General features: G+C 56.9%; 2 protein-coding genes across 14 annotated transcripts in view; both read left to right on the top strand.

Annotated features, from left to right (window-relative positions):
* The window catches only part of PLEKHM1 (pleckstrin homology and RUN domain containing M1), a 50,875-nt gene extending 32,091 nt beyond the window's left edge, over positions 1-18,784 (top strand). For 4 of the 8 annotated variants that reach the window (XM_027098855.1, XM_027098850.1, XM_027098853.1 and 1 more), the window contains 8 exons: positions 291-552; positions 3,898-4,821; positions 7,029-7,174; positions 10,349-10,596; positions 15,056-15,119; positions 15,649-15,806; positions 16,146-16,256; positions 16,565-18,784. In XM_027098855.1, coding sequence (XP_026954656.1) covers positions 291-552; positions 3,898-4,821; positions 7,029-7,174; positions 10,349-10,596; positions 15,056-15,119; positions 15,649-15,806; positions 16,146-16,256; positions 16,565-16,676 — 2,025 coding nt within the window. In that variant the 3' untranslated portion in view covers positions 16,677-18,784. Of the gene's footprint in view, positions 1-290; positions 553-3,897; positions 4,822-7,028; positions 7,175-10,348; positions 10,597-11,852; positions 15,120-15,648; positions 15,807-16,145; positions 16,257-16,564 lie in introns of those variants that run through there. The other 4 variants (XM_027098848.1, XM_027098852.1, XM_027098849.1 and 1 more) reach the window with 4 other exon arrangements.
* A 1,497-nt stretch (positions 18,785-20,281) lies between these two features.
* Positions 20,282-23,998, top strand: part of ARHGAP27 (Rho GTPase activating protein 27) — a 31,066-nt gene continuing 27,349 nt past the window's right edge. The window contains exons 1-3 of one of the 6 annotated variants that reach the window (XM_027098862.1): positions 20,282-20,651; positions 21,583-21,715; positions 23,005-23,679. In XM_027098862.1, the coding sequence (XP_026954663.1) occupies positions 23,023-23,679 (657 nt within the window). In that variant the 5' untranslated portion in view covers positions 20,282-20,651; positions 21,583-21,715; positions 23,005-23,022. Of the gene's footprint in view, positions 20,652-21,582; positions 21,716-22,942; positions 23,680-23,998 lie in introns of all 6 variants that reach the window. The other 5 variants (XM_027098859.1, XM_027098858.1, XM_027098857.1 and 2 more) reach the window with 5 other exon arrangements.

Genomic DNA, 23,998 nt, shown 5'->3' with positions numbered 1-23,998 from the left:
TCGTTTACGCATGTCCAAAATGGCCAAACCTCTGGAAACAGAAAGTAGGTTATTGGTTGCCGAGAACTGGGGGGGTTGAGCGGAAACAGGGAGTGACTGCTGATGAGGACGAGGTTTCCTTATGAAGCAGTGAAAATGTTCTACACCCAGATTGTAGTGATGGTTGCACAACTCCGTGAAGACACGAAAACTGGATTACATGCTTTCGATGCATTGAGTTTATGGTATGTGAATCATGTCTCAATAAAGATGTTTTTAAAAACAACCTGTCTTTACTTCTTTCCCAATAGAAAAGCACGAGCTGGATCTCAGAAGATGACTTCTACCGGCCTCCCCAGGAACAGCCCGCAGAGAGTCCTTCCCATGCTTCCGTGGCTTCTCCCAGAGGGACTCCAGAGCCGAGGCCTGGTCTCCTCACGCAAGGACCAAGAAGAAGCTGTTCCATGGAGACCTTAGACAAAGTTTGTGTGCCTTCCCTAGGAAGCAGGAGAAGCAAGGCCGCCCCGATGCCGGAGCATAAGAACTTCAGGGTGGTGCACCGCAGGCAGATGGGTAAGCGACTCTGCAGGCTTCCGGGCGCTGCACTGCGCGCGGGCAGTGCCTTTCAGAAAGCAGTTCAAAAGTCCCCTTTTCCGTTACCAACTGGGCAGTGTCTTCTCCCAAGAAAAACCTCGTCCCAAAATGTAATAAGGAGCACCCTTGCTGAGTAATTCAGAAAAGCATTTCAGGAAGAGTACTATATTTTCTCATAAAATCTTTTATTTATTTATTTATTCATTCATTCATTCATTCATTCATTTATGGCTGCACTGGTTCTTCGTTGCTGCGTGTGGGCTTCTCATTGTGGTGGCTTCTCTTGTTGCGGAGCATGGGCTCTAGGCACATGGGCTTCAGTAGTTGTGGCTGGCAGGCTCTAGAACGCAGGCTCAGTAGTTGTGGCACACGGGCTTAGTTGCTCCGCAGCATGTGAGATCTTCTTGGACCAGGGCTCGAACCCATGTCCCCTGCATTAGCAGGCAGATTCTTAACGACTGCACCACCAGGGAAGCCCTATTTATTTATTCATTCATGCATGCATGCATGCATGCGTGCATGCTGGGCCAGGTCTTAGTTGCGGCACGTGGACTCTTAGTTGCAGCATGGGGACACTTAGTTGTGGCACACAGACTCTTAGTTGCGGCATGTGTGCAGGATCTAGTTCCCCGACCAGGGATCAAACCTGGGCCCCCTGTATTGGGAGTGCAGAGTCTTACCCACTGGACCACCAAGGAAGTCCCTCTCATAAAATGTTAATAAAGTAATGCTCAAGACTGCCTACAGAGTACACAAATACTGTTTCATATATTGAAATGGAAAATATCTTCCCTGAAACTCTCCTATAAATCTTATGATTATACATAAGATACATAAGATAATCTTATGAGTATATAGACATCGTGATTCTGTCTGTAGCCCAGAGCAAACCCCCGCCTCTTAAAGGCCCAGGTGTTTCAACTGCTCCTTCCCAAGGCCTTTCTCTTAGTTTATTTAACAGCTCTGATGGGGTTTATTAGATCTGCTGTTTGTTCAGTGTCCTCTATGTGCAGTTTACAGTGAGGCCACCTTGATCTCCACACCCCGTGAAATTCCAGAAAGCATTAAATAACCATAACCTAATTTTTCTGTAACCCTCAGAAACAAACAAACACATGTGCTCTAGAGTCAGTTTCTTTCTCTCCTCATTTTCTGTTTGCAATGACCCAGCAGAGAATTCTGGCCAGGTTCCTGGGGCCCTGGCTCGGGGAGTCTGGGCAGAGCCCTGGTCTCCATGCTGCCTCCTTTTAGGTTTTTCTTCCAGCGCATGTGATGGTTGCAACCGTACCAGAGAAGGTGTGTTTTATGCCTGCATCATCAGGTACCCTGAAGGGTGGGAAGACCCTACACAATGGTTTGAAATCTCTAAGGCTAGTCCAGGCTGGGAGAGAGACGTGTGTGTCCTTTGGACCCCCTGGTTCAGGGGATGGTTGACCCCCAGGGAGCAGGGAGCATTGGGCTGTGTGTGGTACATAGACACGCACTCACTCACTCAGCAGATACTTACTGAGCATCTGTGATGTGCCAGGCACTGTTCTAGGTGCTGGGGACACAGCAGGAAACAAAGCAAAGTCCTTATCTTCACGAGACTTATACTCTAGTGTGAGAGGCAGGAAATTAGCAAATAAACAAGTAAACGTACAGTGTGGGCAGGTGATAATAATCTGTGGGGAATAGTAAATCGGGGAGGGAAGGAGGAAAGCACGAGACGATCTTTGTGTTTCGAGCGGGGAGAACATGTGCAAAGGCCCTGCGATGGGAACGTACTTGGCGTGTCCAGGAAAAGAGCGGAGACCAGAGTAGCTGGAATAGAGGAGATGGGGAGGGGGGTGGTTAGAGATGAGGTCAGAGTGATGGAGGGTCTCGTGGGCCACAGAAAGGACGTCGGCTTTTGCTCTGAGGGAGACAGCAGCTTTGCAGGGTTTGGGGCGGAGAGACGTGATCTGACTTGTCTCTTGAAAGGGGGAGTCATACTGGCTCATTTGTTGAAGGGCTACAAGGGGACATAGACCAGTTAGGAGGCCACGGCCATAACAGGCCAGGGATGACGGCGGATTGAAGCCCTGAGGTAGTGGTGCAGGCGGTGTGGAGGAAGATTCTGGATATGCCAAGAGGATGGGCTGATGGATTAGATGTGGAGTGTGAAAGAAGGAAAATCAGGGATAACTCCAAGGTTTTTAGCCCAAGTAGCTGGAAGGATGAAGTTAGTCATTTTATGAGATGAGGAACTTCAGGAGAGAAGCGGGTTTGGAGTGGGAGAATCAGGAATTCATTTTTGGACATGTCAACTTTGAGAAGCCTATTAGACATACACAGAGCAGTTGAAGATCAGAATCTAAAGTTCAAGGGCAAGGTCCAGGCTGGAGATAAAAACTGGGGAGTGGTTGACATAAAACCCCAAGACCAGGGGAGATCAGCTAGGAAGCTGGTGTCAGTAGAGAAGAGAATCCAGGGCTGAGCCCGGGGCCTCCAGCATTGAGAGGCCAGCAAGAGGAGGGGGAGCCTGGGACACAGGAGGGGGGACAATGACGGCTGAGAAGAGCCAAGGGAAGGGGGGCTCAGCTGTGTCCAGTGATGCTGATGGGCTAGGCCAGATGGGGACCAAGGATTGGCCTTTGGACTTGGCGACAAGGAGGGCCTGGTAGCCTTCCCAAGGGCAGGTTCTGTGGAATGAGGGGACAGAAGGCTGCCTGGAGCAGCTTCAAGCAGGAATGGGAGCAGGGGGACTAGAGACAGTTCCCACACCTCCCCAGGGAGGTTTCTGAAAAGGGGACAGAGACACAGGGTGGTAATTAGAGATGCGAGTGGAGTCAAGAGGTTATTTTTAAAGCTGGGAGAAATAACAGCGTGTTTGTGGGCTGGTGGGAATGATCCAGTAGAGAAGGGAGGAAACGGCAGCGCAGGAGAGGGAGGGAGGATTGCTGGAGGGACGTCCTTGTCCTTGAGTATGTGGGGGGCGGTGGGACCCCCTGCACAGATGCACAAATGGGAGGGTTGGCCTCAGACATAAGCGTAGTCAGCTCATCCCTGGCGACGGGGGCAGTCAGAGTGTGGGTGCAGATGCTGGAAGGGAGAGGGGTAGTGGGGGGCATGTGGAGGTGATTGAGCGCTTTTATTCTCTCGGTGAAATTCAAGAACAAGGTCAACAGCTGGGGTGAGGATGCAATGGAGGCTCTCAAAAAGTGTTCCCATCCGGCCCATGGTGGGCCTGTGTTCTCCTGGTGGTCACGTCGTCTGCACGCAGGACAGGACTCAGGCCCCGGACGTTCTCCTGGGTGGTGAAGGGTCAGGCCCGTCGTCTAAAGCACCTCTTTCTGCCTCCAGGGCTGTCTAACCCATTCCGGGGGCTTCTGAAGCTGGGCACGGTGGAGCGGCGGGGGGCCATGGGCATCTGGAAGGAACTCTTCTGCGAGCTCTCCCCGCTGGAGTTGCGCCTCTACCTGAGCGGCGAGGAGCGCACCTGCGTGGAGAACTGCTCTCTGCTGCGCTGTGAGTCCGTGGGCCCGGCCCACAGCGACGGCCGCTTCGAGCTGGTCTTCTCGGGCAAGAAGCTGACCCTGCGCTCCTCATGCCGCGATGAAGCCGAGGACTGGCTGGACCGTGTGCGCGAGGCGCTGCAGAAGTGCCGGCGGCCCCAGCAAGAGGAGGAGTGGGTGACCATCCAGTACCCAGACCAGCCCGAGGACCCTCCAGAGGCCCCCCAGGGTGGCCGCCCCTCCCACTCGGACCTGCTCTCGGAGCCTGAAACCCCCCAGGGCCCGCAGTTTGACTGGTCTTCTTCCCAGGTTCCCGAGCCAGACGCTATTAAGGAATCCCTTCTGTACCTGTACACAGACCGGACCTGGATGCCCTGTATCTTCTCCCTGTCCTTGGAGTCTCTGAAGTGCTTCCGCGTGAGAAACAATGAGAAGATGTTAAGTGACAGCCATGGAGTCGAGACCATCCGAGATATCCTGCCGGACACGAGCCTTGGGGGCCCATCCTTCTTCAAAATCATCACGGCCAAGGCCGTCCTGAAGCTGCAGGCCGGGAACGCTGAGGAGGCCGCCCTGTGGAGGGACCTGGTGCGCAAGGTCCTGGCGTCCTACCTGGAGACAGCTGAGGAGGCGGTGACACTCGGTGGGAGTCTGGATGAAAACTGTCAGGAGGTGCTGAAGTTCGCCACGCGGGAGAACGGCTTCCTGCTGCAGTACCTGGTGGCCATCCCCACGGAGAAAGGCCTCGACTCCCAGGGCTGCTTCTGTGCAGGTGCCGACTCGCTGTCCTGCTGCCCCCAGCCTGCTAGCCTCGCTCTGCCCGCGGTGGGGTTCCCACTCTAGGCTCTGCACCCCTTCCTGCTCCCCACGAGTGCCCCCATCCTGCCCCGGGGAAGTTGTAGCAAATGAGGCCGTTCCATGATCACATTGTATTCTTTTGGAGCAGGGGCGTGGTACCCTTCCAAAACATTTTTGCATGCTTTTGCAAGTGGACAGTTTTTTTTTTTAAATTACAAAGATGGGCTCGTATTACTCAGAGCTGTCCAACAGAACTTTCTGTGATGATGAAAATGTTCTAGATCTGTGCTGTCCAGTACGGTTGCTACAAGCCACATGTGCCTACTGAGTACTTAAAATGTGGCTTCCTAGTGTGGAAGGAACTGAATTTTCAATTTGCTTTAATGTAAATATATTTAAACGTAAATGGGCCCCTGTGGCTCGTGGCCACCGTTTTAGACGGCGCAGCTATAACTATTGTTCTGCAACTTGGCTTTTTTCTGCTTAGGAGTATATTATGCGTATTCTTCTACGTCAGCACGTCTGCTCTGTCATTAGCATCGTCAAATCCTGTGCTGGGCCCTGGGCCAGAGGCTTTATTTGGATAACCTTGTTTAATCCTCACAACAACCCTGTGGGGGTTTGTCTCTATTTGTAACTGAGGAAACTGGGTCACAGGGCTGGTAAGTACCTGTCCCACGCTCACACAGCGAGTGATGGTGGAGCCCGCAGAGGACCTGATGGTCCCAGAACCTGTGCTCTTTTCCAGGCCCTCACAGGGCCTCTCCGCTCCCTTGCTTTCAAGGCTTCGTGATCTTCTGCTGCTCACGTTCCATTTCTAGCTCTTCTCCCCAACCCAGACACCCACATCCATCACCCTGGGCCCTCCGGGTGAAGTGTGAGGAGCCTGTGGGACGGGAGGCAAAAGCCTGCTTCAGGCATCTAGAGAGGAGTGGTCTGCAGCTGGTGCCCCTGGAGGATGGAGTAGCTAAGCAGAGCAGAGCTTCCCGCAGAAAATATCTTCAAGCTGCTGCTCACCCCTCGCCCCCCACCAGCCAGACCCTAGCACTCACACTTTGCCCTTCAGCACGTGGGCGCCAGTCTCAGGGAGGAGGCCAGGCCTCCGGGGCTGGGAGGAGGGCTCCCTCGCTGGGGACGTGGGTGCTGGTGGGTGGCTCTCCCCACGCCTGCCGCCTGCCAGCCTGCCGGCCAAACTGAAACTGGGGAGCTCGGGCCTCCTCTCTGCCTGCGAGCGCAGCTCGGTGGCCGGGCAGACGTCAACCTCTGACATCTGGCTTGTATTTCATAGTTTACAGGGCGCTTTCAAAACTCCATTTAAACTTTGTAATAACCCCACAGAAGAGCAAGTAGTAGGGAATTGGAACCTTGCAAAACTTCGGTCAGGATGAGACAGCTAGCATGCAGAAGAACCAGTCCTTCTAGTCCCCGGGAGGTGGAAGGGACTCTTTCCCTGGCCCTGTAGGAGGCAGGGCCTGTGTCAGGATTCGAGCCAGGCCTTTGTTGTGCCCTGGGTACACCCCACTCCTGGTCCCCCCACCTTCCCCCGCCCCCCTGTGGAGGGTCCTCCAGCAGAGGGACTGAAGCTGGCCCTGAACCACTGTCCCGAGGTATCAGGCAGCTGTGGCTTCCAGCTGGCCCCAGGCCATGTCCAGACAGCCCCGCCTCTGGCTGGCTTCCCCACCCACTCCCTGTGGCCAGCCCCATGTCCCCAGCTCCCGCCCTGCTTGGCGAGACCCTGACTCCGTGGCTTCCATTTCTGGGCCGCCATGGAGGAGTGGACCTAGAGGAGGCTGGCACTGTTGTGGAAGCAGTGAAGAGAGGCAGCTGGGAATAAGAGAATGAGGGCTCTACACCAGCCCCACCCAAATCTGACTCCCGCTGTGCCACTCCATCGTTGTGTGACTGGGCAGGTTTCCTGACCTCTGTGCATCAGCTTCTTCAGCTGTGAAATGCCGCTGATAATCCTTAACAGTGTTTTGTCGTAAAGATTAATTAATAGGGTTGGTTCTGACTGGTGGGCATAGGAGCGGTGGTGGTTTTCATCTTCGTACTCTCCTTTTTAATCTTTCTATGGATACTTTCCTTAGATAGCGGGCCCTTTCTGCCTTGGCCGCTTCCGGGTCACTCAGGAGCTGACTCCGTCCCCACCGCTGCTCACCCTCTCCCTGTTCTTCTCCCCAGGCTGCTCCCGGCAGATCGGCTTCTCATTTGTACGGCCCAAGCTCTGTGCCTTCTCTGGCCTCTACTACTGTGACATCTGCCATCAAGACGATGCCTCAGTGATCCCGGCCAGGATCATCCACAACTGGGACCTCACCAAGCGCCCGGTGAGTCTGCAGCCCAGCCTGCCGCGGCCGCGCGGGGCTGCCGAGCGACAGAGCGGGGGTCGCTCCTCTCTGTGGCTGCTGTTCGTATGTTTGGGGGAGTTTGGCTCTAGGGAAGCCCGGGTCACTAGTTCAGGCCCCATGATGTGGGGGAGTTGACCAAGAAAGTAACTGGGTGCTGGTCTCCAGCCCCTGGACACAGCTCTGTCAGTGCCTACCTTGGTCCTCAGGTGGGAATCTGAGGATGGTTTGCTGCAGCTCCCCATGGTTACAGATAAAACTGTTTAAAGCACCAATAACTAGATACATAGATGGAAATGACAGATAGGATAGATTAGATATAGATGGTTGGGTGGATGGGTTAGGTGGGTAGATGCGTGCATGGATGGATGGGTAGATCGGTGGGTAGATGTGGATGGGTGGGTGGATGGGTGGGTGGGTGGGTGGGTGGATGGATGGGTGGGTGGATGGGTGGGTGGGTGGATGGGTGGATGGATGGGTGGGCTAGCCAGCTGGCTGCACTTTCCCTGGGAGCATTTTTCCATGCATTTTTGTTTTTTACATTTACATCTACTTTTTTTTTTCACCGTTCAAAATCATCTTTATTCAGTTGTTTAGCCTTTCTTCCCCACCCCCAAGATTACAAGCTCCTGCATCTACTTTTTGTAAAGTTTGGGCTCATGCTGGACTCATACTGCTTTATAACGTGCTTTGTTTAGTTAGTATTACATCTTGGGTACTTTTCTGTGTTCACCAAATGCTTCCGCATAAGATGCATTCTCTGATCTCTCAGATTTTCCTCTTCAGCTGAGCTCACCCGCTTACGCAGCTGTGCTGCCACGAGCAGACTATTTAACTTCACTTCCCTCGTCTGTAAAGGGGGGTTAATAACAGCGTCTGTCCCCGGGCTGTGTGAGGACCAAAAGAGACAGTACCCACCAGTCACTTAGCTGGTGCCTTACATTAGCGCCCTGAGGCCTCACCTTCTGCCCCTAATTTGCTTGAGGGTCTGCCTCAAGGGGCGCAAACTTGGCTTTCTTCCAAAGGCACAGATTTCTGCTAAGACAAGACACAGAAACACCGGGAAGAGGTTGGGTGCTTCTCTCAAGACCCAGGCCTGCCGGCCGTGCTGTCTCATTATGTGGAGGTGTCTTCACATGTCCCCATCAGAGGCCAGGGAACATGGTTCTCAGAGCCCGTACCACCCTGACCCCCACCCCGCTGGGGGTGAGAACCTTCCAAAGACATTAGCTTCACTTTGGCTTTTTTATTGGTTACCTCATCCCCACCCCTGCCCTCAATGTTAAGTATTTAACTAACTACATGGAGAAAACTAAGCCTCAAGATCACCGCAGATGCAAAGAACCCTCTGCCCATAAAACACCCTCCCTGCTTACAACACCCAGGGGCCTCTGTTGAGCCACCTTCTTTTCACTGCTGTAATTTTGGTACCACTTCCTTTTTCCAACTGGAGAATTCTAACACTTCCCTTGGCATGCCTGAGGTCAGGAAATATCCAGCTCTCTCAAAGATCCCGGGCCTGGGAAGGACATGAAAATTCACACTAGAAAGTGGCTGATCGGCGGGTTAAGGGCCCTTTGTCCACTGTTACCACTCTGGCTGACCCACTTGTGCAAGGTCCGGCTGGCACTACTTGGCAGGATGTCAGCCCAGGCCTGGGGCTTCTCTCTTTGTCTGTCTCCTCCACACCCACGGGGGAGGGACAGTCCCTGGGGAGCTCGAAGCCCATGCCTGTCGGCAGAACTTGGCAGTTTTCAGCGCACATTCCTGCGTGGTATTTCATCTGAGCCTCGCCAGAAGCCTGGGGCTGAGTCGTGGGAAGGGCTGGGGAGCAGCAGTTTGACCCGAGTCACGGACTCACCAGGCTTTTGCCAGTGGGCTGCCTATTGGCTGGGGGCTGGTTCCTCAGGGCTCTGGGAAATGGGAAAAGATGGAGTTGTCAGCTGCTGCGGGAGGCGAGAGATGCTGGTGAAGCTGGTGGAGCAGCCCCCAGCCTAACGGTCTCCTGAGGGCCCTGTTACGTCCCCCTGAGCCAGGGGACAGACCCCGGGACCCACAGGCACTCACAGAGTCTGATGGCAGCTCCCCTTTACAGAGGATACGCTTACATGGATTTTCTTTTCATCTAAGCTCAAAATTATCCCATGCGCTAGGTGCTTTTATTTTCCCCATTTTACAGATGAGGAAACTGAGTCACAGAGAGGTTAGGTAAGTTTCATAAGGTCATACAGCTGGGAAGGGGCGAACCAGGAGCCAAAGCCCGACTCCTGCGCACTGCAGGGTGGTTGACGGTGGAGAACATCTCAGCTCCTCCATCCTTATCACGGCAAGGAGGAGACTGCAGGGGAGAGGGGCTCCTCTTCAGCACGTGAGGCAGCCAAGTGTGCAGAGACAACACCTCGGTTTAGACCTGGGCTCTGCTTTCTTCCGGTGGCTTGGGTAAGCCACTCTAGCTTCTCTGAGTCTCAGTTTCCTCATGTGTAAAATGGGGATGATGACACCTTCCCTTCTGGGTTGTTGTGAGGATGTGGTCGAGGTCCTTAGCCCAGCGTCTGGCAGATAGTAGGTGCTCAGTAGTTGGCTTTGGCATCAGGGTCAGGGCTGAGGGTAGAACCTTCAAAGTCCTATCACGTGGGAGAGGCCCAGATTGATCACTCAAATCCACATGGAGCCTTGGGGGGCCCTGGTTGGTGCTGCTGGCAGGGGTGGAGGGAGCTCAGGAAACCTCTAGTTAAGCTGTGTCTGATCCGTAGCTTACTGTGGTTGGAGCCTGACTCACACCCGTCACCTGGTTCCTGAGTCGGCCCGGGGTAGTGCCTGTTTCCTTTCGGCAGGAAGGTGGGGGCAGGGACGACAGGAAATAGTGGGAAGGATCTGTGAGGCCCAGGAGGAGAGGCGTGTTGACCGGAGCAGCCCCTCCTCCGTCCCAGCACCGTCAGGAGGGGCAGCAGCTGGTGTCAAGGGGGAAGAGTGGGTTTGGAAGTCAGATAAACTGGGTTCACATCATGACTTGTGCGAGCTGTGGACCTTGGCCAAGTCACTTCCTCTCTCTGAACCTCAGTTTCCTCATCCGTAAAATGAAGATGGTACCACTTCCCTCGGCAGGTGGTGGGAGGCGTGAGCGAGTGAGTAGGTAACACAGTGCCTGGCCCTCAGGTGCTCACCAGATGGCCCTCCTATCTCACCCTCGCTGCCTGGTGGTGTCCCCAGGTCTGCAGGCAGGCCCTGAAGTTCCTGACGCGGATCCGGGCCCAGCCCCTCATCAACCTGCAGCTGGTGAACGCGTCTCTGTACGAGCACGTAGAGCGGATGCACCTCATCGGTAGGAGCCGGGAGCAGCTGAAGCTCCTGGGGGATTACCTGGGCCTGTGCCGAAGCGGAGCCCTGAAGGAGTTGAGCAAGAGGTGAGCACCCTGGGCGTGCATGGATGCGCACACGCACGCACACACACAAATACGCGCGCGCACACATGCACATACACACGCACACACACAAATGCACATATGCACGCACACAAATACGCACACGCACGCACGCACACATGCACACACACAAATGCACATACACACGCACGCACACACGCACGCACACACACACACACACAAATACACATACACACGGGGTCAGTGCAAAAGCAGCTTCTCGGAAGAAATGCCGGGGCTGGGTGGAGAACGCTTTCCCTTTGCATTTAGGAGTGGCTTTTATTTGTGCTTGTATTTGTTCATTCATTCGTTTGACAAATATTTACTGAGAACGTGCTCAGGGTCCATCACTGGGCTTGGGGCATGGGCCCCAGTGCTGAGCAAGGTGGACCTGGGTCCTGCATGGCAGGTGAGTAAGGCAGCACCTTACTTCTGAGTGAGGGCTGGAGGAGGGAGTCGGACGCCCTGGAAGTCCTACTGGAGGGGCGGGGGATCTAACCCAGACTGGAGGAGGGCGGAGTGGGGAAGGCTCCCTGGAGGAACTGACATCCAAGGTGAGACCTGCCAAACGAGTGGGAAAGCGAGGAGACGCAGGAAAGACTGTTCCAGATAGAAGGAGTGGTGTGCTCAGGCTGTGAATGAAGGCCCCATGCGTGGAAGGCAGAACTTTTGGGGGGCGAGGAGGGAAGTAGGGATGTGGTGAGAGGAGGCTGGAGAGGTGAGAAGGGCTGTGTCGCCCTGGCTCCTCTGGTTGCCGCCAGCCGTTCACCCCATGCGGCTTGGCTTTGCTGCTGTGGCAGCATCCGTCCCCAAATCCTCGCAAGAGGACAGGGTTGTGTGGGACCCTTAAGATGCCCTTCAAGAAGCTTCTTGGTACCCAGGGCCTGAAGGGGACATTCAGTGCTCAGTCGGGGCTGAGGGGTGACACCTTCTGTGGGGCCCTAGGAGGGCAGAGCTCAGGCGATGAGCTGCTGCCGGCTGCCCAGTTGGGCTTCGCCGCTGGGTTTCTGAGGTCTTGGAGCGGCTCACAAGTCCCTCCACTTTCCCCCTGCAGCCACCCCTCCCGACAGCGCTGGCCCAGAGACCGCCTGTCTGACGGGCTCCCTGCTCAGTCCTGGTGCCCGTCGGGGCGGCGCAGGGAGAGACTGCTGCGGGGAGCCCCTCTCCTAGGCAGAGAGCAGAGGCTGGCCCCTCCCAGGCTCCCAGAGCAGCCGGCTGAGCCCTGGTCTCCTCCACAGGGCCCAGAAGGACAGAAAGCCCTTTGGGGGCCACCGTGAGGGACCTGAAAGCCTGCTTCTGGGAAGGCTCTTTCTGTCTCCATAATCAGCTGAGTGCCTGGGTCCCTACTCACTCCCATCCTTCCTGAGATTCCAGGAGCCAGGGCTCCAGAGTCTGCCCTCCTGCCCCTCTGTCCAGGTCAAGTGGGACCCTGTCACCCTCCCCGGTCCAGGGTTCTCTGCAGACTGAGAAGACCAGGTGCCCGTAGGGTGGGTCCTGGGTGCCGGCCTCATTCACCCATCCCTGCCGTGCTGAGATTGTTTGGTCAGCAGCCTTACTGGCCTGTCCGGGCTGCCCTGCCTGGGCACTGGGGACAGTCCTGCCTCTTTCTCTGTGGCCCTGCTGTTCCCATCCTTGGGCGGCAGCGCTGCACACGGTGCCCAGGGCCAGGCCTGTGGAAGTCCCATTTCAGAAGCAGCGTGGGGCGGGGGAAAGAGTCCAGGCGCAGCCTCCGCCTGGCCCCAGATCCACTGTGTGACTCAGGGAAGTTGCTTCACTTCTCTGAGCTCCAGCTTTCTTGTCTGTAAAATGGGCCAGTGATCCCTGTGTTGACGTGGCTTCCCAGAGTTGTGGTGAGGGCCACATGAGGGGATCAGTGTCTGGGGTGGGACAGGGACAGGTGGACAAATGGCCCTGGGTCAGGGCGGCGTGTGCCATGAAGAAGGAAGGAAGGGCCAGGGGAGCTCCCGGAGGAGGTGGCATCAGTTGAGGGTTTGTGAAGTTCATTTCTTTTGTTCTTTTAAAAAGAAAAAGTGCTTTTCTTTTTCTTCTTTACAAAGATAGTATTCAAATAGTATGAAAGAGAGTCAAGCAGAAAGTTGGGATCCCCCTTCTCTAGTCTGGCCACCATCAGTTCTGTTAGATGCTCCAGACCCCTCTTGGTCCTCACACAGGAGAACAGAGTTGCCACCACACAAACGGCATCACGTGTGTAGTGAACTGGGGTTCAGCAAAAGAAGCAGAGAAGAAAGCAGAAGGGAGGGCCCGCTTTCCTGGCTAAGGGAACCCACGGCATGGAGGCGGGACAGGAGCACGGCTCGCCAGGGCCTTCGGGGGACTCAGGGCAGCCAGGTGGTGGGTCAGGGGCCAGACCTCGAAGGTCCCCTGTGCCACAGCAAAGGCGTCTGGATTTTATGCTGCTGGCCTTGGGGAGCTGTTGAGGGGTTTTGAGCAAGGGATGGTCACGTTCAGTCAGGAGTTTAGGAAAGACCAGTTTAGCAGCAGTGGAGCGTGGGTGCTGGTGTAGGAATTGGCCCAGGAGGTGAGGAGGCCTGGACTGAGTCAGCCAGAGTGAAGGGTGAGAGGACGGGAAGGGCTGAGGAGAAACAGGCAGGTTTTGGATGTGGGATCCCCTTTCTCTCAAGGGGCTGCCCTGGCAAAGGGTCTCCTCCCTGACCTCATCTCCCCCAACAGTTGTACGGCCTCACTTGAGGGTATGACAGACCCAGGATAGGTGGCTCGTAGGGAAGGCCCTGGGCCTGGCTGGCCCCCTGGGCTTCCACGACTGTGGGCAGGGGACTCTCCATCCAAATCATCCCCACCCTTCCTGCCGGCGCAGCAGCAGCCTGTGCACCCCGCACCGCCTGCATTTTCCTGGTGATAAACGGCAGCGTCCTGTTCCCAGAAAGCTGGAAGTTTACTGGGGAGACCAGCACGTTGAGCTGAGTGGCCGCATCCTCACCCCACGCAGCACAGCCTGGCCTGCCTGCCTGCCTGGTGGAACTTGCCATCTCGGCCCCGGGTGGGGTCCCCCCTGGACCACAGCTGAGGCCACGGGGTGGGCAAAGGCAAGCACCCACTCCAGATGCCGCAGGGCCTGGCACCTTCCCGCCTCCAGGTGTCCAGAGCATCCTGGGGCAGGTTCCCACGCTTCCTCAGACTGGGAGAATTCTCCCCCCAACCCCAGTACCGACACAGACACACAGCAAGGCTAGACAAGTTTTTGTACCAGGCGAATTTCTGCAGGTGTTTCCTCTCCATCTCTCAGGATGTGACCCTTGGGATCTGTGCCATTGGTGAGGTGGAAACTAGAGCTGGGTTGGCAGCTGAGCTCTCGTCCTCTGCCTCCCCCACCCCCCGCCCTCCCCCATCTCTGAAATGGGATCTGCTGCACTCAGGACGTGTCTCAGCTCCTCTCCCATGGCACTGAAACCAGATGCTTAAATGTCTGTCCCTCCACTAGACCAGGGGCTACAGGAAGGCAGAGGCCACGTCCTGTGCATTTCTGTCCCCAGCCCTGTCCCTGGTATGTAATAGTGGCAATAATGACAACAGTTAACACCTACAGGCATTCACTGAGTGGAAAGGATGCAGGCTCTGGAGCCAGACTCCTGCATTTGTTCAGACTCCAGCTCCGCCACTTACTAGCTGTGTGACCACAGGCAAGTTATTTAACCTCTCTGGGCCTCCATTTCCTCTTGCAAAATGGGGGTTATAATAGTGTCAACCTCACAGGAGTCTTGTGAAAATTAAGTGAGTTAATATATATAAAGCTTAGTCCCGTTCCCGGTACCAAGCGTTAGCTTTCCTCATCATCCTCATCATTATTAGTTTTTAAATAGATGTTTATTTTTTTATATCTTCAAATTAAAATTTTTGCGGCTTTATTGAGTATACTTGACAAAATTGTAAGACATTTAAAGTGTATGTTGTGATGATTTGACATATGATTACATTGTGAAAGGATTCGTCCCATCTGGTTAATTAGCATATCCATCATCCTCACATATTTTATATATTTTTATATATATATACATGGTGTGTGTGTGTGTGTGTGTGTGTCTGAGAGAGAGACAGAGACAGAGAACATTTGAGTTCTACTCTTAGCAAATTTCAATTATGCAGTGCAGTGTTATCAACTGTGGTTAACGATTATTCCTTGTTTACTATGTACGAGGCACTGTACCGGATGCTTTAAATAAATTATTTCATCCTCAGAACAGCGCTCTTTCTCAGGTGAGGAAACCTAAGGTTCAGAGAGGTTAAGTAACTTACCCAAGGTCCCAACAGCTTTTCACCTGGAAGCCCAGGTCCCAAGCCCAGGCGGCTGACTGCTCCGCCCAGGCGGGAGCTGTTTATGCCTGGTCAGCAGCGCTGAGGGAATGAAACCAAACCCAGGTTGGCCCGGCTTCCTTCTAAGGAATCTCTTGTGTTTTCTTTGAAGACTCAACCACAGGAATTATCTCTTGGAGTCTCCTCACAAGTACAGTGTCGCAGACCTCCAGCAGGTGAGAATGCCACCCCCTAGACCTCTCTAGAGGGACCTTATTCCTGGAGAAATCAGAAAGGGAGATGATGGGGTGCGGGGAGAGTGCCTGCAGTTTACTGAGGCAAGACAGCCGTCTTCAGCTCTTTGGTAGCTCGGAACGGGTGTCCCGCTATCCACGCTTCCTGGGCAGTGGCTGAGCCCCCAGCGCCCCTGGGACCAGCAGGCACTGCAGCAAAGCCCAGGCTCACAGGGCTCAGCCCCTTCCCTGCGTCTGGACTCCTCCCCGGCAGGGAGGGCAGAGGGAGGGGTGAGGGTTTGGGACGTGCCTTTCCTCAAGGGAGGGTACAGTGGATTCCTCCGCGCGCAAGGGCTGCACGTGCTCGGCCTGATTCCGGGAGGTTTTCTTGCCCAAGTGGAAGGAAACTCCTCTTGGGGTAGGAGTTCTTCAGGCAGGGTGCCAGGAGCAGCAGCAGATCACGTCTTGCAGGCAGCCTCAGGCTCAGCACAGCTGCTTAAAAGGCCTGGTGGCCCACGCTTGCCCTCCACAGATCGCGGACGGGCTGTATGAAGGATTCCTCAAGTCCCTGATCGAGTTTGCCTCCCAGCACGTGTACCACTGCGACCTGTGCACCCAGCGCGGCTTCATCTGCCAGATCTGCCACCACCACGACATCATCTTCCCCTTTGAGTTTGACACCACAGTCAGGTATGCGGACCCTCAGCCAGCCACCCCGCCCCACCCCCATTCCCACCCGGCCCCACGGAGTCCCCGGGCGGCAGGCCCGGTACCCAGGGAGGGGGACAAGACAAGCCCTCACAGGACTCCCTGCCTCCACCGAGCCATCCATGTTTCTGGAGAAGAGGTGGCTGCTGCCTCTTTGAGTTGCGGTGGGAGGACCTCAGTTTCGTCCTCTGTGAGCAGGTGGAGGAGGAACTGGATGAGTTTCTGGCCTGGAGTGTTGGCACAGGCCGGGCATAAAGCGGGCACCTGGTGGGTGGTACCTGCCACTGCCTCTGCCCCCATAACAATTGTTCTTGTCCCCAGTTATTGCTCATTATCAGAAGCCTCTAAATGGAAAAATTCATCCACCAAACCTCCATTCCAGTCCATGTGGGAGTGGAAAGCTGAACGGGTGGGAGCATTCATTCATTTTCAGTAGGTGTCCCCGGACCCGCATTTGACCTCTGAACAGACGTGGGGCTGAGTTTTTTAAACTGCAGAGTGTTTGAAACATAGGCAAGAAATCGTTTTGTGAGTCTCAGCAGTATTTATAAAAGGGAAATAGAATAGAGAGTATCAGTGTGCATTGCGGGGCTTAGTAAGCACTGTGGCAAGAACCTTTTGTCCCGGAACGGAGGGGCAGCGCCGTGTGCCGTGGGTGGCAGGCCCCCGTCAGGAGCACTGACCAGCCTCGAGCCCCGGGAGGCCCGTCGGTCCCAGCAGTGCTTGCTGCTCTCTCCCAGGTGTGGCGAATGCAAGACCGTCTTCCATCAGAGCTGTCAGGCCGTGATGAAGAAGGGCTGCCCCCGCTGTGCCCGCCGGCTCAAGTACCAGCAACAGAGCACTCTCGCCTAACCCCATTTCCTGTCCCCACCCGGGACCCGGGGCTCAGCCATCCCAGCTGGGTTGGCCATCAGCCTGGGTCACACTTTCAAGGTGTCACAGATGTCTCCCTTGTCAGGAAGACTCTCAGATGTGACCAGAGCATGAGCCTATGAGAGGGAGCCTTGGGAGCTCTTGATGACACCTCCTGCCCCCCACCCATCTGGCGGCCAGGACACCAGCAAATGCCCCTGTCCGAGGATGCGGGAGGAGAGGGGGCTTTGCACTAATTGGCCTGGATCGCCTCACTGACGCACCATCTCCATTAGGGCTGTTCAAACACTGTGGAAATAAGACTTGGGAAGCATTTTCAATTCCACATTCCTGATTAAAAGGCCTAGTTTTTTTAAGGTGGGTTTTTTCCCTTCATATTTCAACAGAAAATATTTTTTTATTCTTGACCCTCCACAAGTCACGCAAGAAATCCAGCCACTCTCACCCTGAGCAAATGTGCAGGAACCGCTCAGGCCAGGCCTGTAGGCGGGTGACGGCTGGGTGGACAGGCCCCCTAGGACAGAGCCTGCCAGCTGGCGGGTGCCTTTCCTTCCCCCTTACCGAGCGCTCGCTGCCGACAGCTCCTGTACAACGTGCCAAACCCCCGGGGGGCCAGGCAGGCTCAGTCCTGAGGACCATGTGTTTCCTCGCCCTCTCCTCTCTGCTCCCCGCCCCCTCCTCACCTGAAAAGCCCTTCACTTCCTCCGTGTCAGAGCCCCTGGCTCTCCTATAGCCTGGGATATTGGTCCCGCAGGAGGAGGGGAGTGACTCGGAACCAGCACTGTCAGCACTTTGAGCCTTCCTCGGTCCAGGGAAGGGTCGTCATCTAGCCCATCCCTCAGCCCCCTACCCTCCTCACTCCTACCACCGACAAGCAGCCAGACGGGCCGGGGACCGCTGCAGACGCAGGAATGCATCCCCGCCTGACTGACCCCCACCAGGACAGAGGTAGGCTGGGTCCCCACTGTGGAACCCTCAGAACCCTCGTCCTTCCACGAAGAGTGTCAGCCCTGCTGCTGAGATGCGCAGGGACACGCAGGAGAAGCCACCCCCGTGGAAGGATGCTCAGCCTCAGTTTACAAAGCCATGAGAGTGCACAGAGTGCTGGACCGGCCCAGGAGGGGCACTGCCGAGAGACTGGAAAATTTCACTGGAGCACGACTGCCTTTTGAAGGGGTCTTGGGGTGGAGCCTGGAATTGTTTTCAAAGTGATATTTAGACCCTTGGGGTTGGGGGGTGAAATCTGGGCATGATTTCTCTGTTGCCTCCCCCCACCTCTCCTGGATCCTCAGCCCTGGGGTCTTCCGGCCATCCTGTCTGCACTCAGCTCGGATTGGGGGCCTCGGGTGGAGATCCGCCTTCGCTGTCAAGATACGAACCTACTCCCACCTCTCCCTTGGGCTGATCTGACTGCTGAGTCACCTGCCCGGCCCTGGGGAGCTGGATAAATTGTGCAATAGAATCGAGGAGGTGGCAGGCGGATGGGGGAGGGGGCTGTCACACAGCTGCTCTGTCCCCATCACGGAAGATGGTGCACACCTGTGCCCAGCGCACCAAAGAAAGTGGATCCTTACCCCCATCCCCACCCCGCATAGCCAGCATTAATGCTCCACCACAGACACAGCCTGATCAGAGCCGTAATTGGTCCAGATCGCTGAGTGGGCCTGGGGTGGGCAGCGCCGCCTGAGCCCAGCCCTGTTTCCTCGGGCCTGTGAGTATATCCTGTATTCCGGAAGGTCCCTAAGAGGCAGCAGGAGGCCCTGGGGGAGCTCACTTTGGTCTGGCGGGGCCTGGCACGCCCCGCTCCCCGCCCTCCCTGAGATCAGTAGCATTAGAGCTGACCCTCCCCCATACCAAAAAGCTGCTGATGCTTTCAGATGAGTTGACTTTTAACACCCTCACCTCCAATGGGAAGCTGATGTGAACCTCGGTAGTGCCCACACTATTTTTAAAATTTCATTTTATGCAATAAACTGTTTCTAGTGAGGGGCCTTGGCCCTGAGAAGTGCTTTGCAATGTACCGAAGGAACTGCTGCGTGTGATTTTTGAATGATTTTGCAGTAAAGACCTGATCTTTCTAACCTGTGGTCTGGTTTCTGAATCTTTTTTTTTAATATGTAATTCGGTCATTTTATTTATTTGTTTGTTTATTTAGGCCGTGCCACCTGGCATGCAGGATCTTAGTTCCCCAGGCCAGGGATCAAACCCAGGTCCCCTGCAGTGGAAGCGCAGAGTATTAACCACTGGACCGCCAGGGAAGTCCCTGGTTTCTGAATCTTAATGCTGCCACTGACTGGGGGAGACCACAGGCCCTCAGTTACCATCTGATAGCCGCCTCTGCTCTCTTGTCAGTCAAACCGTAGGCAACGGAGGGCAGGAGGAGGGTGGTTATTGGTAAACATTTGCAAGCAGGGGGCTTGTGTGCCAGGAGTGGGCATGGAGAAGAGGGGAAGTAATTCTTCAGTCTACCCCCGACCCTTGCCTCTCCCTGGAGTCAGCCCCCCTCCCCCACCGTGGGATAGGATTTCAGGGCCTTTGGGGAGCTTTACTTACGTACACTCCTATAACTAATGAAGCTGATGCCTGAAATCCCACCGTGATGGCTTCTTTCCTGTTCCTTAAATGTCAAAGCACAGTCTCCTGACACTGGAACATGTGAAACCATTTTCCACAGGGTTATCCAAGGCAAGAGAAGGGGCTCAGGAAGGAAAGGTTTGTGAGCAGGGCCCGATTCAGGGCTCATGGTTTTAGGGCTCAATGTGGCCTTTACTTGGCTGCCAACTTTCCTCTGACGTTCCAGAAGAAGTCCCAGGGGTGGGGGTGGGGGGCGCCTGCAGTGGGAAGCCCGCCACTGCCCACTGTAAAGACAGAAGAAGGAAACAGAGTAATTCCCAGGGAAATCAGGTTGCAGGAAAATGGGACTGAAAGATTCAGGTCTGCAGTTTCCTGTCCTTGAAGATGCCTCTCGGCCTTCGAGGGACCACTCACTCTCCGCCCACTGCACGAGCCCCAGCTTCCGTCAAGGGCAGGCAGTGGTGGGCTCCGAGGAAACCTGAGGGACCTGGTGCGAGGGCTAGAGGAGGCGGGCCCAGAGGAGGGCCAGGAGCACATGACCTGTGTGCTGCCTTTGGACTCAGTCCTCCATCCTTAGCAAGGTGTTTCTGAGAACACTTGTGTCTCCCTTCCCCCTCCTGCCTAAAGGAGGATGGGGGGAGTGGGGATTGGAGACCTCAATTCAACCCCAAAGAGGAGGACAGCTCACCTCATAATAAAGTTAGTGGTAATAACTAATCTAATGTGTGTTCTTAGAACGTGATCATAACAATACATCTGCTTAGTGCATCTCATTTAATCTTCACAACAATCCTATGAAGTAGGTGTTATAATCCCCAGTTTATAGGAAAGAAAACTGAGCTGCAGAGATAAGGTGAGCATCTTGAGTTCAAGCCCCAGGAGCCCGCTCTGAGCTTATCCTACGGACAGATTGGAGGAGGCCCTCCTCCCCCACAAGGATCAAGGCAGGGCAGTGGGGGAAAGGGGTGGGGTAGAGCAGTGGAGGGAAAGCTGGCCAGCAGTTGGTGAGAAGGCCTCCTCCCCTCTCATCCCACCATCCTGGTTCTGCTGTCTCCACCTCCGGGAGACCGCCAGGTGTGGCCCAGGATCCCGGGAGGTGCAGGGGAAGGGGTGGCGCCTCTGCTCCTCGGGCGCTGGCCCGTCCCAGAGGGGACAGGAAGCCAGGACACCGGGGATTGTCTCTCGGAGCCGCAACCCCAGTCCGGGAGGAAGTTCTGCCGGGTGCTCTCCGCCGGTGCCTCCCTCGCTATATTGTTGAACAGGAAACAGGGCAGCGTGGGAGCAGGGCGGTGGAGGAGGGAGCGCCGGACGCCGAGCCCCCGCGCGGCTGCCAGGACAAGTGGAGGCGAGGCCAGCGGTCGGACACCCCAAGGTGCCAGGGTAGGGCCGGACTGGGCGGGGGTGCTGATCTGGGCCGGGGAAGGGGACCGCAGGTGGCGGGTCCTCACCCGGGAGCATCGCGAGCCAGCCCCTTCGCACTGCGCTGGAGCCTGAGCTGCGCGGGCTCGGAAGGAGGGCCGCGCGGGACGGATCTTCCCCTCCCCCGGGAGGAGGTGGGAGGCGAAGGGCTGCCCTCCGTCCCGGGGCAGGAGGGGCGCAGGCCCAGGCCCCCAGCTTCGACCCAGGCGTTGGCGCCGCTGTGGCTCTTGTCTGTCTCCCGGGCAGTGGACGCAGTGCACCTCCTGGTGATGGGTCCGTCCTCGCGCTCCAGGGATCCTCCCAGCTCCCCCATCCCTTCCGTTCTCTTAGCTCCCCCAGGGTCGGGGAAGGAGCCGAGGGTTGGGTCCCCTCCCCACCCAGCCAGTGACCCTGCGTTCCGGGGAGCGTCCCTGCGGTGGGAACGCCGCTCCAAGTTTTGCCAGGCCCGGCCGAGTTGCGTTCGGAAAGAGCCTGGGGAGGACGTAGATGGGACGGGAGCGGGTAGTGCCTGCAATCCGCACAGTTCAGGATGCAAATGGCCTTGCTCGGATTGGGAACGCCCCGGCAAGACTGCAAGCCCGGGTCGAACAGCCCCTAAGCAGCGCGCCCGCGGGACGCAGAGGCTCGCGGACAACGAATGTCGCGCGTAGGGGTGGAGCGGGGCAGGGTCGGGACCCTACCCTCCCTTGGATCCGCTTGCGACCCTCCAGCGCCCCTTCGGTCGCAGCCCTCCCTGCCCCTGCCCCTCCCTCTGGCCTTCTCCTGCCCCGGGCCCCGCCCCCAAAGTCCCCACCGGCCCAGGCAGATTTCTTTAGGCTCCTCCTCGCCCCTCCCAGACACAGCCGCTTTGGGAACTGAAGGCAGCCCTCTCCTTCTTTGCTCTCCTCGCCAGCTCCTCCTTCCCGAGGTCTCTCCAGCCTAGCTCTTTGAAGCCCCGCCCAAGGAGATGGCAGGGGCCTAACCTGCATACATCCGCCGGCTCCGCCCAGCCAGCCCATGGGCTCCTTGAGGTCAGCCCTGCCGACGTGAGTGAGCGCGGGGGTCCAGGGGAAGGTGGTGAGAAGTGGTGTCCCCCCCTAGGGTTTGGTGGCTTAGCTCCCGTCAGCTCAAGGACCCCGCCTCCAGGGCCCAGTGTGCTTAATGACTCAGTTTACACCCCTTCCCCATCGGGGAAAGCTTGAGAAGGAGAAGGAGCGCTACACCAGACCAGACCTTGTGCCTTGGATCCCTCAGCCTCAGCAAGAGGCCGAGCTCCCAGCTGCTGGTCCCAGGTCACCTTTGTGGGTCAGTAGGTGTGGTCGATGTAAAGGTTTGGAGGGACCAGCCACACAGGCAGGCTTACAACTGGGCTCTGACTCCCTCCCCCAACATACCAAGGGCCAGACTGAGCTGGCGTGGAGGGGGTCGTGTTGTGGTGATCACTCCAGGAGAGCTTTGGAGGTCCCTGGTTACACCGCACGGGTAGTCACTGTCCCAAAGTGCATTCCCTAGGGGCCATTCTCATGGGGCAAAGTAGAGATCACAGGGCAGGGGGGCAGGCCGCAAGGCCGAGCCTCTCTCGGGAGGTGGAGATGGGAGCCAGAGAGCAGGGGGCGGTGCCGGTCGGCCTGGGCTGGCCGGACTCCGGGTTCACGTCTGTGGCAAAGCCGCCGGGGAAGGAAAGAGCAACCGAGAGAACCGGTTCCCCCGGCCTTGGCAGTCGCGGCCCCTTACGCCAAGGCCCTTGGACTAAGCGGGGCAGGGACACTCCCAGACTAGAGCAAAGCGGGGGCCGCTCCTGGAGCCCGCGCCCCAACCCTGTTCCCGCGGGCCTTGGGCGCACAAGCCTGGGGAGCGGGGTGCCAAGGACGCGATTCCCTGAGGGCTGGAAGCGTCGGGGAGGGGTGGGACAGGGGTAATGGAATGGGCTATTCTTCCCACTTCACAGACGCGGAAACTGAGGCCCAGTCAACTTTTAGGCAAACGTGGTGTCGACTTTATCGCGGGCAATCACCCCCATCTCTTTGAGCCAAAGCTTCCCTGGCTGTAAAGCTGGACCAGTATTACCCACAATCTCCCCACCAAGGGATAGAATTTTACTATCAACCAAGAGAATGAAAGGGCTGTCTTAATTCCATCACTGAGTGTAAGAATGAGAACCTTAGAGATTATTTTATCCAAGTCCCCCGTTTTAGAGATAGGAAAACTGAGGCCTGAACGTACACAAACGATTGTAGCTTCGGTACTCGAACCCAAGTTTTCCGTCTCCCTAGTGCGGTGCGCTTCCCGGCTCGGCGGCCCTGACCTCCGCGCCCCTCCTCCTCGTTGCCCACAGGGACACGCCGCGGCCACGATGGCGGCGGACGTCGAGGGGGACGTGTACGTGCTGGTGGAGCATCCCTTCGAGTACACGGGCAAGGACGGGCGCCGCGTTGCCATCCAGCCCAACGAGCGCTACCGCCTGCTGCGCCGCAGCACTGAGCACTGGTGGCATGTGCGCAGCGAGCCCGGCGGCCGCCCCTTCTACCTGCCGGCGCAGTACGTGCGCGAGCTGCCTGCCCTCGGCCACCCTGCCCCCGCCCCGCAGCCGCCCGCGCGCCTTCCGGGTCCCGCAGACCCCGAACCGCTCTCCTATGACTACCGTTTCGTGAGAGCGTCGGCGCCCGCCGGTCTCGACGGCGCGCCCGCCGAGCCCCGGGGCCGCGCGGGCTCCATGTGCGGCCTAGCTCGGCGCGGCGCAGCAAGCCAGCGCCGAAGCCTGGCGCCCTGCCTGCCCGCCTGCCTGTACACGAGGCCCATGGCACCTGTGCGGCCCGCGCAGTCTTTGGACGACCTGGCCCGCACCGCCGCGCCCCCTGCCGGTCTCCTCGGGAGCGGGGGCAGCCTCAAGGCCTGCAGCTTGGCGGGCTCTTGGTTGTGCCCGCGGCCTCTGGCGGGCAGCAACTCCGAAAACGTCTACGAGGCCATCCAGGACGTGCGCGGCCAGCCGCTGGAGCAGCACCCGGAGCAGGTACGCCATGGGGAGCCGGGAGCGGGCAGACGGGAGGGAGTTACGCGCGCCGCGAGTGGCGGCGCTAGGAGACCCGCTCAGTCTTGCATCGGGCTCCACGGAGCAGCAGTGTCCGCCGGCTTTGGACCGCTCACGCCGAGCCTCTTTACTCAACTACGAAACGAGAGGGGTACAGGCTTACTAACGATCTCTTAGCTGCAATTCCCAAATGTCAAAGCTCCCTGGAGCCCAAAGGGTTTTTGTAACTCAGCTGATGGCAAACTTTGACTTGAACCATGTGCGGCCGTGGACGGCCTTAATTTATCCCATTTAGTGTGAA

The sequence above is a fragment of the Aethalodelphis obliquidens genome, unplaced genomic scaffold, assembly GCF_003676395.1.
Source record: "Aethalodelphis obliquidens isolate GAN/ISIS:26980383/991018 unplaced genomic scaffold, ASM367639v1 scaffold126, whole genome shotgun sequence".
Taxonomy (NCBI): domain Eukaryota; kingdom Metazoa; phylum Chordata; class Mammalia; order Artiodactyla; family Delphinidae; genus Aethalodelphis; species Aethalodelphis obliquidens.
Note: the sequence above shows the minus strand (reverse complement) of the source record. Positions and strands in the feature narration are given on the sequence as shown.